Here is a 13,296-nt window from a genome sequence, read left to right as displayed (position 1 = left end):
CTTCACTTCGAAGAGTTAGCGAAATACAGGCGTTTACTATTCAAGAACCCTTTATACAAATACATAAACATAAAGTGGTTCTCCGTACAAATCCCCAATTTTTACCAAAAGTCATATCACCGTTTCATCTAAACCAAACTGTGGAACTCCCAGTCTTTTTTCCACAACCAGAATCAGTAGCAGAAAGGGCATTGCATACATTAGACATTCAAAGAGCGCTAATGTATTACATTGACAGAACAAAAAACGTTCGAAAAACAAAACAATTGTTCGTAGCTTTCCAAAAACCTCATGCAGGTAACCCAATATCCAAACAGGGCATTGCCAGATGGATAGTCAAATGTATTCAAACTTGTTACCTTAAAGCTAAAAGAGAATTACCCATTACTCCAAGGGCACACTCTACTAGAAAGAAAGGCGCCGCAATGGCTTTTCTTGGTAATATACCAATGACAGAGATTTGTAAGGCAGCCACCTGGTCTACGCCCCATACTTTTACTAAGCATTACTGTGTAGATGTGTTAGCAACACAACAAGCCACAGTAGGACAGGCTGTACTAAGAACATTATTTCAAACAACTTCAACTCCTACAGGCTGACCACCGCTTTTGGGGAGGTTACTGCTTTGTAGTCTAAGCACAGCATGTGTATCTGCAGCTATACATGCCATCGAACGGAAAATGGCACTTACCCAGTGTACATCTGTTTGTGGCATGTTGCGCTGCAGATTCACATGCGCCCTCCCACCTCCCCGGGAGCCTGTAGCCGTTTTGGTTGCATGTAAATTGTAAATATGTAAATAAATATTCCTTTACTACACACTATGTACATACATTTCTACTCCATTGCATGGGCACCTCTAGTATCCTTACTTTACCAACTCCTACCTCACCCTTTGCATGGAAAACAATCTAAGATGGAGTCGACGCCCATGCGCAATGGAGCCGAAAGGGAGGAGTCACTCGGTCCCGTGACTCGAAAAGACTTCTCCGAAGGAAAAACAACTTGTAACACTCCGAGCCCAACACTAGATGGCAGGAACAGTGCACAGCATGTGAATCTGCAGCGCAACATGCCACGAACAGATGTACACTGGGTAAGTGACATTTTCCATATATATATATATATATATCAAAAACGAAGTTGTCCTCATGTGAAAGCGCACTCCCAACAGGTTATATAAACGGGAAGAAAAAGCAAAGCCAGCAATTCACAGTGAAATCTTTAAGCAGTTTCATTATTCCAGGCCTCAGGTAATAAAATCATCTCTGGACACGTGTTTCTAGGTCAATCCTTTCTTCAGCAGAGAAAAATATAAAAGTGTTTCATCCTCGTAGGTGCAGCCGTTGCTGGAAGTGTTCCAGGCATTTCTTTCTTACTGAAAAGACCGGCATGGCTTCAGCTTGTTTAATTACAGGCACCTGATTAGTCTCTTTAAATACCAGTCCACCCCAGTGGGCCTCTCAAGTGAGTAACAGTGCATGCTGGTTGTGGTGGTCCTGCAATTTTTTCATTTTGCCCCAAGTGGGTTGCTGAAGCCAAACGAAATAATGAACCAAAGTGCAAAACCTTCGTAGGCGAATCCAAAGGAAAATTGTCAGATTTGCTGTGAATATCCCAACCTGATTGCTCTTATGTGACAATCCATTTTTAGTCACACAGACCTGCTACGATGTGCAGTGGTGCTGCTTTCCCGGCTGGACAGGCCGGTTAATTATCAAAAATGAATATATATATATATATATATATATATATATATATATATATATATTCACTTAAAAAAACAAAGTTTACAGGGACATTATAGTTAGGCACACATTTTAAACATACCGAACCATAGAAATTCACCTGTTATAGAGTTATCTCAAGTATCTATAACTCACGCCCTAAGATAACTATAACTTGTGTGTAAATTGTTGTTAAAGAGTTGACAGACCTAGGCACTTTGGCCCTCATTCCAACCCTGGCGGTCATAGACCGCCAGGGTGGATGTCGACGGAAACACCGCCAACAGGCTGGCGGTGCTTCATGTGGCATTCTGACCGTGGCGGTACAGCCGCGGTCGCCCAGCCGGGTCCGGCGGTTTGCCGCCGGATTTCCCCCGGCTGGGAGAATCCTCCATGGCGGCGCTGCAAGCAGCGCCGCCATGTGGATTCCGACCACCTTCCCGCCACAGGATGGTGGGAACGGGTGTCGTGGGGCCCCTGGGGGCCCCACCATGATTTTCACTGTCTGCTTAGCAGACAGTGAAAATCGCGACGGGTGCAACTGCACACGTTGCACCCCTGCAACACCGCCGGCTCCATTCGAAGCCTGCTTCTGTGTTGCAGGGCCTTTCCCGCTGGGCCGGCGGGTGCACCCTTGGCGGGCGCCAGCCGGCCCAGCGGGAAAGTCTGAATGGCCTCCGCGGTCTTTTGACCGCGGAACGGCCAAATGGCGGTGACCGCCTTTATCACTTAATGTGGTTGCTAATCATTGCATTATTCATTGTGATAGATTGGACCTAGATTTCATTAAGCATTCATGTGTTCAACTAATTTATGACAAAGTTCATTAAACTTTTGACATACTTTGGTCCACAATCTAAAATGCATGTTTTTGCCCACTTGGGCTCTATTGTATATAGATATAAGGCATTTTAGAACTTTTCCCTACAATTGCTTTTTGCGTGTATAACTGTATGATGAATTACAAATGTGTAGTATATTATTGAAAAATTAATGCAAGAGCCCATCAGTTGTACTGGCAATTGTAATGATTTATAAGCCTATTTAGATACCATAATTTTATGATATATTCTGAGCTAATTTTGACCAAGTTAAGTGCTTTAAGTCTGTTTTTCATTTCGTTTATGACGTCATGCATTTTTTTACTAGTGTAAGTATGTGCACAAAATGGTGCTTCACCATCAGTGAACAAGGCTACAGAGGTAGCTGAAACACGTTTGATGGTTTTAGCAGCACTGGAATAAATACAAATGTAATGATTGTTAACAAAGGATCAATATATATATATATATATAAATATATATATATCTAAAAAAAAAAAACTTATACTACAAGCGCACCAAGAAGTACCAGGCCACTTTTTGGGGAAAATTTCATGAAGGTTCGTGAAATGGTGCCAAAGATATGCTTTTTGTTAATTGGTGTAAAGCCATTTAGTAGATTTTTAGAAATTTAGGGAAATTCAAATTTGTATATCTCTGGCCACGAAGTATTCGTGAACAAAGACAAGCTCATGCAGGGAAATGCACATCTCTGATTGGCTGCCAACACTTCAAACCAGGAAGTGTTGGAAGCCATCTTGGGACTCGGCTACAGCCGAGTCCTAGTAAAAAAGTTTTTTTTTAAATGAAAAGGACTAGGGTAGAGACACCTTGAGCCCTTAGCTCTGGTAAAGGGGTCTCAAAGGGACACCTCCCCCCCCCCCCCCAGAGCAAAACAACACTTTTTTGAAAAAATAAATTTGCTGCAAATTTGTGAGATTCACAAATTTACGGCAATTTTTTTTTTTTAAAACAAGCGGGCTACTACACTTGTTTTGTTATAGTCCCCCAGATGGGCCAGGTCCCAGGTCATTATTAATTTTGTGTGTGGGGGGCCTCCCAGCCCTCCCGCAGCACAAGGGACCACCACCTCTCCAGAGCTTTCATGTGGCCATCTGCTGCCTTGTGGATTGCCACCTCCCCAGGCCTTCCATTCTTATATATGGAGGGTCCCGTGGCCCCCCATTCCCTGGGGATCATCACCTCCCAGGGCTTCTGTTACATCATATGCCCATCGCTTTGTTTAAAATATATGTGGGGAACTGCGGCCCCCCACGCACTGGGGATCACCACCCCCGGGAATTTGTTTAAAATGTATGAAGGGGGCCCACGGTCCCCCACGCCCTGGGAACTACACACCTGGGGCTTCTATTATATTCTGTTATATTATATGCAGTGGGCCTGCAGCCCCCGGTGCCCCAGGGACCACAACCCCCCAGGGCTTTATTTAAAATATATGTGGGGTTCCATGGCCCCCTGCACCCCGGGACCACCACCCCGTGGGGCAAAGAGAAAAAAGAGTGAAGGTGATCAGTTTCAGACCCCATTAGCCCCAGGGACCACCACCCCCTGGGGCTATGTCCACGTTGAAAGGGGGCCACGCGACACCCCTCTTGGAGCCACAGATGGACATGGGGACCACCATCCACCAGGGTCGGCTCCTACTATGTCCCAGGTGTGCGAACCCCCGGGACATAGCTGTTTGCTGTGGTTTGGCTACAGCGCTGCAGCTACAGCCAAGCCACAGCGAACAATTCAGGTTTTGACAGCGGGACCTTTAAAGCAGGTCCCTTTGTCAAAATCCCAAAATGTCATCTTTGTCCCCTGCACACATGCAGGGGACAGAGATGAAATGCTTCAGCAAGCACGGTGTTGCTGTCAAAGCAGCTCTATACTTGCTGGATCAATGGTACCACTAGGGAGGCCTTAAGGCTTCCCCCTCAGTGCCAGGTAGCCTGTAAGGGCCTTTTAATTTAAAAAACATTGAAAAAATAAATAAATAAATAAACAAATAAGGGGGATCGCGAGGGAGCCCTTGAGGGCTCCTTCTTGGTCCCGGATAGCCCATAAATAGTTAAAAGTAACTGTAACTCTTGCCCTCGTCATGCCCAGCTTTTTCATCAAAAATTCTACAGCAAATATTACAATGATGTTATCAATTATGTTGTCAAATATGTCATTAAGGTTCGACTGCAGGGTCTGGCCACAGACCAGGCCGTGCGGCCAAGCACCGCAGTGCACCGCTGAAGTCGGGCACTGCAGTGGTTGGATTAACGTATTGTAATGAAAATTACTTAACGTTAAAAAAAACATAGAAATTCATTATTAAATCCAAAGGTTACAAGGACATTATAGTTAGGAAATAGAATTTAAAAAACATAGAAATTCAGTTAAAAAACCAAAGGTTACAGGGACGTTATAGTTAGGTTTACATTTTAAACGTATAAAACCATAAACATTCACCTGTTATAGTTACAGTTATCTCAAGTAACATTGGGCCAGATGTATGTACCTGGAGGTTTGTGATTTTCTAATAGTGAATTTTTGCAAATCGCTTTTAGGAAATCGCAATCTTCTATGTATTACAGTGCATTTAACACACTGTTTGGGATTCTCAAATGGGTCACAAGAGACCTGCCTCATTAATACTCATGAGGCAGGTCACAATTTGCGACCTATTTGTGAATACCCCCAATCACAGGGATGGTGGCCTGCTGCTTTTTAATAAAGCAATCTTTTTTATTTGTAATGAAGCCCGTTTTCCATAAACGAAATGCGGGAATCGTTAGCATTACAAAAAGAAAACTGAAAAGTTTTCTTTTTCTTTTTTTAAGTGCAGGCTGTGGTCCGTGGGACCACTGCCTGCTCTTAAAAAGTATTTGCACTCACATTCACAAAGGGCAAAGGGGCTTTTGGGGACCTCTTCCCATTTGCGGATGAGTTACAACCAACTTGAAGTTGGTGGTAACTGCGATTGTTTTGCAACCGCATTTCCCGGCACAAAGCAATCATACATAGCCCTGCAAGTTGCTATTAGGAATGGACGCCCTTGGCTCGCACCCTTCCTAATGGCAAGATGCTATCCCTATTGTGCGAGTCAGTATCAGGTTACCAACTCGCAAAATAGAGATGGTACCTTGCCAGAAGCCTTTTTCTGGTTGCAGACTGGTAAAACTGCTTCATACATCTGACCCTATAACTCATGTCCTAAGGTAACTATAACTCGAGCTCTTGCCATGCACTGCTAATTACCCCACAAATTATGGCACTCATGTCATCTTTGATAACATCATTGAGAATATCAATGTAATATTTGCAATAAAATTTTGGATGAAAAAACTGTGTATGGCAGGGGCGCTAAAGCAGCTCCCTCTCTGTAAGAGCAATGATTCCTCTTTCTCCCTGCCTGCATTTCCACTGGCAGAGAGACACAGGAAACCTCCACTCGCAGTGAGGGAAAGCTGGTTGACAGCTCTCCCTTGCTGCGAGCAGAGTGTTTGCTGTGACATGGCATGCAACAGCAAACAGAAGTTTCACGGGAAAGGGCACTCCCGGGACATTGCAGGAGATAGCCCTTTGGGGTGCCGGTCCTGAGGGCCAATTTGTGGCTCCTCAAGGGGGCGCTGGGTGGTCCCCCTCCAACATCAAAAGTCCCAAGGAGGTGGTGATCCCCGAGGCCTGGGGATCCGCAATGGACCCCCTTCATTCTTTTGTGTCAGCCCCTGTGGGGTGGTGTTCCCCGTGTTTGGTTTATTCGAAGCCCTGGGGAGGTGGTGGTCCCTGGGGCTGCCAGGAGGGGGTCAGGTGCCCCCCTGCATTTCAGTTTTTAAATCCCTGGGGAGGTGGCAATCCCTGGGTCTGCAGTGGGGGGAGGGTGGCCCCTCTGCATCAGAAAGAGAAATATGCCCGGAGAGGGGGCGGTCCCGGGGCTGTTGGTGGGGGCACGTGGCTCCCCTGCATTAGATAAAGACATGAGTCCCGGGGAGGTGGCTGTCCCTGGGGCCGCAGTGGCCCAGGAGGCCCCCCACAAGCATAATATTTTTAGCCTTAGGAAGGTGGCGGGCTCCGGGGCTGCAGAGGGGCCAGTTGTCCCCCCCCACATTCCATTGTATATTTGCCCGGCAGAGGTGGCTGTCCCCGGGGCAGCGGGCGTGGCCATAGGAACAGTTTTTTTTATCTTGCTGGTAACTTTGGCACCATTTATTGAATCTTCACACATTTTTTAAAAAATGTTCATTTACTGCAGCTCTTCCTAGAACTTTTCTGAGGAATCCGTCAAGCGAGGGGGCCAAGTAAAAGGGGTTCCCAAAACACAATTTCTTCATGCATTTTCCATAGGGATTTTTAAACTGCACTTTAGCCAAATTTGTCAGAATGCTAGATCTTTAGCCAAAAAGCTTGCTTTCAGTCATTTGGTGTAAACTGTTCAGTAGTTTGAGCGAAGTTAAGGTTTAAAATGTGTAGCTACCTAGACGGTTAGGCTCACAGAAGTCCCACAGCACACAAATTAAAAAAAGCATTCTGATTGGCCTAGAACTCCCTTCTTTCTGTTGACCTTCTTGTTCCTGCAAAATTAAACGCTTCCTCTTGATCTCAAACCTGAGTAGAAATGTTGCAGCTGCCATTACAAGACTCTAGGACTGGGTTCCCATGTCATGAAAATAAAAAGATATAAGATATAAAGGGGCAAGGTAGGGGTACACTGAACCCTGGACCATGTGGAGAGGCGTCATACAGGACGGGGGGCAATTTAAAAAAAATGTTTGTGGGGGTGTGCTGCGATCCTGTGAAGCTCTTGAAGGAGACAGTGCTGACCAAGAGATACCCAGAGGGTGTGGTTGGCACAGGGCCAGGTTGCAAGCCAAGCAATGTGGCAAACTCCTCATCTCAGACAGCCAAAGGACGCCTGTGATGTTGGGGTGGGGCGGGTGTTGCTGATGGCGGGTGATTAATCTCAGGACCTGGCCGTGGTAGAGGGCTTCGAATGGTTAGGTATGGTAATAGCATCTTACTTTACCTTAATCCACTGAAAAAATCAAAGGTTAAAGTGATGTTTTAGTCATATGAAAATGTCAAGTAAAATGTAACATCTTAACCTAAAAAAACAAAATGAAATTCACCAGTTTTAGCTAACTCAAGTAACTATAACTTGCACCCTTGCCATGAACTGCTTATGATCTCACATTGCAACACTGATAACCTGTACTATGACATCAATGATGACATTACTGATGACAACTAAAAGCACATTATAGATGAAATCATTGTGAATGGCGAGGGTGCAATTTATATTTACTTGGGTTAGCTATAGCTGGTGAGTTTCAGAGGTTTTTTAAAAGTTTAAAATGGTGCATTTTAACTGATGTTTTCACCTGACTATAACATCACTTTAACCTTTGGTTTTCAGTAAAAAATATATATATTTTCTACTGTCAAAATAATGTAATTATTTTAAATTAATTCCGGTGGGCTGTTCATTTATTTACCTGCCTCCATTACTTCTATGGCATTGTGTTGCAAAATCCGTGAGTCGTTATATAAGGTTTTTGACTTACTCCAAGGCTGAGCTGGAGTAACTTTACCCCTGTTGTGACACGTTTAGGGCTATAGTAATCTAGAAGTGTAGTTTGTGAATAGCAATTTTATTTTTACTCTTTTGTGGGTGGGTGTTTTTATTAGCACTTCTCTCCCTTAACCTCTCCTCAAATCTCTGTAACCACCTCGCACTTACTAGTAAGCATTCCCCATTTTTCAGCCCTTTCACATTTATTACTGAAATGTGTACCTACTTGTGCAGAGATCTCCGACATTGTGGCAGAGATATATACACACATAAAGTAGGAGATGTAGGGGCAGACGTCTCTGCTTATAGATTTGTGGATAGCATTTTGGAGTACATGAGTATTATTACTGTAATACGTTTTTACAGCCCCAACATACAAAGCCATTTAGCAGTTGCAAAACTTGTAATTGGCTTAGATCACAGGCTTTGAGACTGCTAAATGGCTTTTTGGTATGTATAACCCCATTTTGCGATTTGGTAAGAGGTTACCCAATCACAAACGGAGTTTAGAAATGCTGTACAAATGGCTATTTGGAAGTGATTCGTAACTGAACGTAATGCAATGTTTCAATGTTTTTGGACTGAATTTGGCAAAACATTTAGAAGTCAATGAATCCCAAGTTGGGGTGGTAACCAATATGCAGAGGGGAAGGGGTTCCCTTTGGACCCCTTACCCTTTGTGAATTAAAAAAAAAAGGTTTGTTAGGAATAGGCAGTGCCACTGTCAACTCTTGAAGTTTGAAAAAAAAATATATATATATACATATATATTTTTACTTAAATGCAGACCCGTTTCCTTTAAGGAAAAGGACTACGTTTAATCAGATGCACTTTATTAAAATGCAATCACAGACATGGTTGTATACTGGCTATAGCAGGCCACCATCCCTTTGATTACATCGTATGGTAGTGAATCGCAGTATGCGACCTATCTCGTGAATATTGATGAGATAAATTGGATTGCAACAATATGATTGGGAATTTTGTAAACCAGCCTGTTAGTGCAAAGGTCAATTTGCAAAATTCCACACTGGCCTGTAAAAATACTGTTCGCAAATTTCGATTAATAAATTGGGATCTATTTTCTCCAAAATTCTGCTTGTGAATGGACGTCTGTATATTTAATCTACGTATCTCTAACCGTGGGATCTGACGTAAGAAGGAGCCAGAGACCATGGATTTAAAAGGGTGCTGCAAATGGACGACAGTGTGATCACGTATTCCAAGGAATAAATACGCTGTGCTGTTTTTAAAAAGATATTAATTACTGCCTTTGACTGGCACTTCTGTTCATGAAATGTGGCTGTGACGTACAATAAATAATGACAACAGTTTTCTCATAGCTCTTCATACTGGGGTTTGTCCTTTTGTGAGCACTGTAAGATATGTGGCGTTAGTGTTACCAGTGAAATACAACTCATTTTGCGGACTTTGGAAAGATGATTGGCTGAGATATTTTGTGCTGAATTCTAATTTGTCACCTGCAGATCAAAGTGTATATTACGCTGCTCTATATTGCCAGCAGTACCCTGATAACTTTAATTAGATGGCACTTTACCCCGTATGCAAGTACAAGTTTGAATCATTACTGACTGCTTTAATATGTGTAGAATATATTACCCACTTGAGTATGTTCCAAGGTAATAATGCCTCAACCAAAAGAGTTACAACCTGTTTTTAAGTTTGGAGGATGGAGTAATGTCCCTCAGTGTGACTAAGTAAATGACTCAGTTGCACTGAGGGGCTTCTCTTTCCCAGTAATAGAGATGTCAGCCAGTCCCTTTGGCATCTCCTAATATTGGCAGGAATCTCAATCTTGGCTGTTCCTGTCAATGTTGTACAAGTTTGACAGAAGGCTCCATCAAACATGATGGCTGCCCCTCAAACTTTTATACAGATTTTCATTTTTGAAAAACAAACTCCCTAAGTAAAAGTATGCTTCTGAAAAATGAAAAAAACTAATCACCCACACACCATGGTGTTTAATCCATGGTGTGGAGTCAATTTATTATTTTCTTACTTTCTCTCATCACCAGCAGAAAAAAGCCATCCAATCTCCCTCTTTAATTGGGATGGGCAGTGGGATGACAAAACCTTTGTCTGCCCCTGCTACGTTGGGCCATCTTTGGAGGATGTCAGCAGCGGAGTTGAAGTAGACTCTGCCGTTGACATACTTAAGGTTCTCCCACCTCTAAACTGGGCAGACGGACCATGAAATCAGCAAAGAGAGTACTCCATCGTCGTTACCGGTTAAATTGTTCATGAAAGCAGTGACATATTCAAGTTTCCACTTCCAAGAAACACCTAATATTCTATATGTTAATGAAAAACTGTGATTATTTTCTTACACAGGAAGAGGAAGCTGTAGTAAACCACCTACAATAAACAATGGAAAACGCATAATGCCTGCCAACAAAAGATATTTCTACAGTGATGATACTGTGACCTACCAGTGTGATGCCGGCTATCGTATAACTGGATCAAATGAAAGTGCTTGCATCGGTGGGAGGTGGACAGCTACCCCCACATGTAGTGGTAAGTATATTTGTTCTAATTTAGATTGCTGGTACCCTCGTAGGAAAAGTAAAACGTATTTAAATGCAAATCTTTTGGCCAAGCTTTTATTTGAAACACATGGGCCTCATTATGAGGCTGGCGGTCTTGAGACTGCCAGCCTTGCGATGGCGGTCGGACCACTGCAGACAGCACGGTCCAACTGCCCATTATGACCGTGGTGGAGCCGCCATGGTCCAACCGCCGACACTGCCAGGCTGCAGCCAGCATGCAGCCTGGCGGTCCCGGCAGTTGTAATCCGCCAGGGCAGCGCTGCCCTGGGGATTACAAGTTCCCATCCGCCAGCCTTTCCATGACGGTAAACACCGCCATGGAAAGGCTGGCGGAATGAGGCTGTCGGGGGCCCTGGGAGCTCCTGCACTGACCATGCACTTGGCATGGGCTGTGCAGGGGCCCCCATGCACAGCCCCATTGCGCATTTCTCTGCCCGAATTACGGGCAGTGAAACGCATGGCGGGTGCTGTCGCACCCGATGCACCACAACATTGCCAGCGGCTCAATTACGAGGCGGCGTCAATGTTGTGGTGAGTGTTCCGCTGAGCCAGTGGGCAAAAACTGTGTTTTCGCCCGCTGGCCCAGCTAAAGACTCCTAATATGGCGGGCAAAAGACCTCCAGTACTGGCGATCTTTTGCCTGCTGCGGCTTCGGCGGTCCTGTGAAAGGACTACCGAAGTTGTATTAAGGCCCATTGTGTGTGTAAGTACTGACTGAGCTTCTGAGCAAAAGTATCTTCTAGTAAAAGGCAGGCACTGATTCATGAAGGCATTTGTAAGCACCTGACATAGCACTCCAGAGAGAGAATGATTCATACAGGCATTTATGTGTAGGGGGAAATAATACTAAAGAACCTAAGCTACACATATTCATAACAGATTATGTGAATTGGCCCATTTTCTTTTTAGTAATAGCATTACTTTTAGTAAAAGTTCAATGAGGGCACAGTCCTTTCCCTTTGTACTTATTGTATGTGAATGTTGCTCGAATATTCTCATTTTATTCCATTTTAAAAGTTTTGGGGCTCATTTGCGAAGGCATTGAAGATTATTCTACAGAATTACTACTTAACTTATTCATGAATGCCTTTGTTTTTGTGCCCTCAGTTTCGAAATATTTCCCCTAAGCATTGTCATAAATTATATCTGATTAGCAAAACTGTACTAATTCAGCACAGATTCAGCAAACTGTCAAAGTTACCAATTGGTGAATGCAGGCATGAATCAAAATATTCACTTATTCTTGCTTTCCATTTTTATTCATCAGAAAGAGATACAGGCATATGGTTGGACAGTTGTAGAAATTCCCTTTTCTTTCTTTCTTTTCCCTCAGTTGTATTGAACTCTCTCTCTATCATGTCTCTCCTTACTCTGCACCACATTTGAAAACGTGGTTAATTGATGGATTCTGAAAACTCTTCAATGCCATTCTTAAATGAATCCTTATGGTGTGGCTTTATTCCGTGAAATAATGCTGAAAATGCATTTACAAATGTTTGTGAACTATCACAGAGCTGAGACATGGAGGGTATTCATCAGATGTGCATTAATATTTGTCCGTCCATTCTTCTGACACATTCTGACACCATACACCTATATCAAAAAGTACAGGGGGAGAGACTACAAATGTATTATTATTTTGATTAGCATTATTATTCTTAGTTGCTTACACGTGTTATATTATAAAATGTGTAAGAGCATCCATTGCCGGTAATCTCAAGCCACTAATAAGAACATGGAAGAATGGGACCAGTTCAATAAGTAAGGGACTATTTTGAAACCTACAGGCAGTCGTTATCTTTGTAGGAGATACCGCTCTGCCCGAGTCCAAGATTTAATAGGAAGGACCTCTGTAAAATCCATTGCTTTACTTTTAATATTTTTACCTGCTTGAAGTCGGTGGGAGATGTGCATGTAAAGGGTTCGTAATTAGGGAACACAAACTGAAGTGGATCTGGTAGTTCCAAGACCCATATATTTTCCCAATTGCATTTTTGGAAACTTGTGATACGCTGTAGCTGGGGTGGAGCAGAGGGAGGATTAAAACAAATCGAATCATTCACTCTGCCTCCAGTACCCCTCCTCTAATTGCTTGACTTCTTGTAATGAGGCACATAGGGCCACATTTATAGTTTTTGACGCAAAACTGCACCAATGCAGTTTTGCGTCAAAAAGTTTAACGTTGGCTAATGCCATTACTTAGCGCCACCCGGGCGTCAAATTTATACTTTGACGCTCGGCGGTGCACACCACGGGTTAGAGTAATTTTTTTTTTTACTCAAACCATTGCGCCAAGTCATAAAGAAAAATGAAGTTAACGCGGCAAAAATGACTTTAATCCGGTTTACGACATCGCAAACCGAATACGCGCCTTTTTTGACGCAATAGCGTCAAAAAGTGGAGCAAACATAGTAAAATGTGCAAAGGAGCCCCAAAATGGATTTCAGAAGCCATGAGAGACCCCAGGAAGACTACAACGACCAGTAACCAGCCAGGAGGACGCAAACAAGACTCAGGAGAGGGAGAAGAAGAAAAGAAAGTGCAGAGGAGCATGAAATACTGGTGAAAGAGGTGACGGAACACCAGCATCAACTTTTTGTCACCTCTAAATTGCCAAT

At 43.4% G+C, this 13,296-nt stretch overlaps 1 protein-coding gene across 1 annotated transcript in view; it reads left to right on the top strand.

Annotated features, from left to right (window-relative positions):
* Positions 1 to 13,296, top strand: part of LOC138293098 (complement factor H-like) — a 595,692-nt gene that overhangs the window by 224,140 nt on the left and 358,256 nt on the right. The window contains exon 11 of the mRNA XM_069232110.1: positions 10,464 to 10,646. Within this exon, the coding sequence (XP_069088211.1) occupies positions 10,464 to 10,646 (183 nt within the window). The remainder of the gene's footprint in view (positions 1 to 10,463; positions 10,647 to 13,296) is intronic.

Source organism: Pleurodeles waltl, chromosome 4_2 (assembly GCF_031143425.1).
Source record: "Pleurodeles waltl isolate 20211129_DDA chromosome 4_2, aPleWal1.hap1.20221129, whole genome shotgun sequence".
Taxonomy (NCBI): Eukaryota; Metazoa; Chordata; class Amphibia; order Caudata; family Salamandridae; genus Pleurodeles; species Pleurodeles waltl.
Note: the sequence above shows the minus strand (reverse complement) of the source record. Positions and strands in the feature narration are given on the sequence as shown.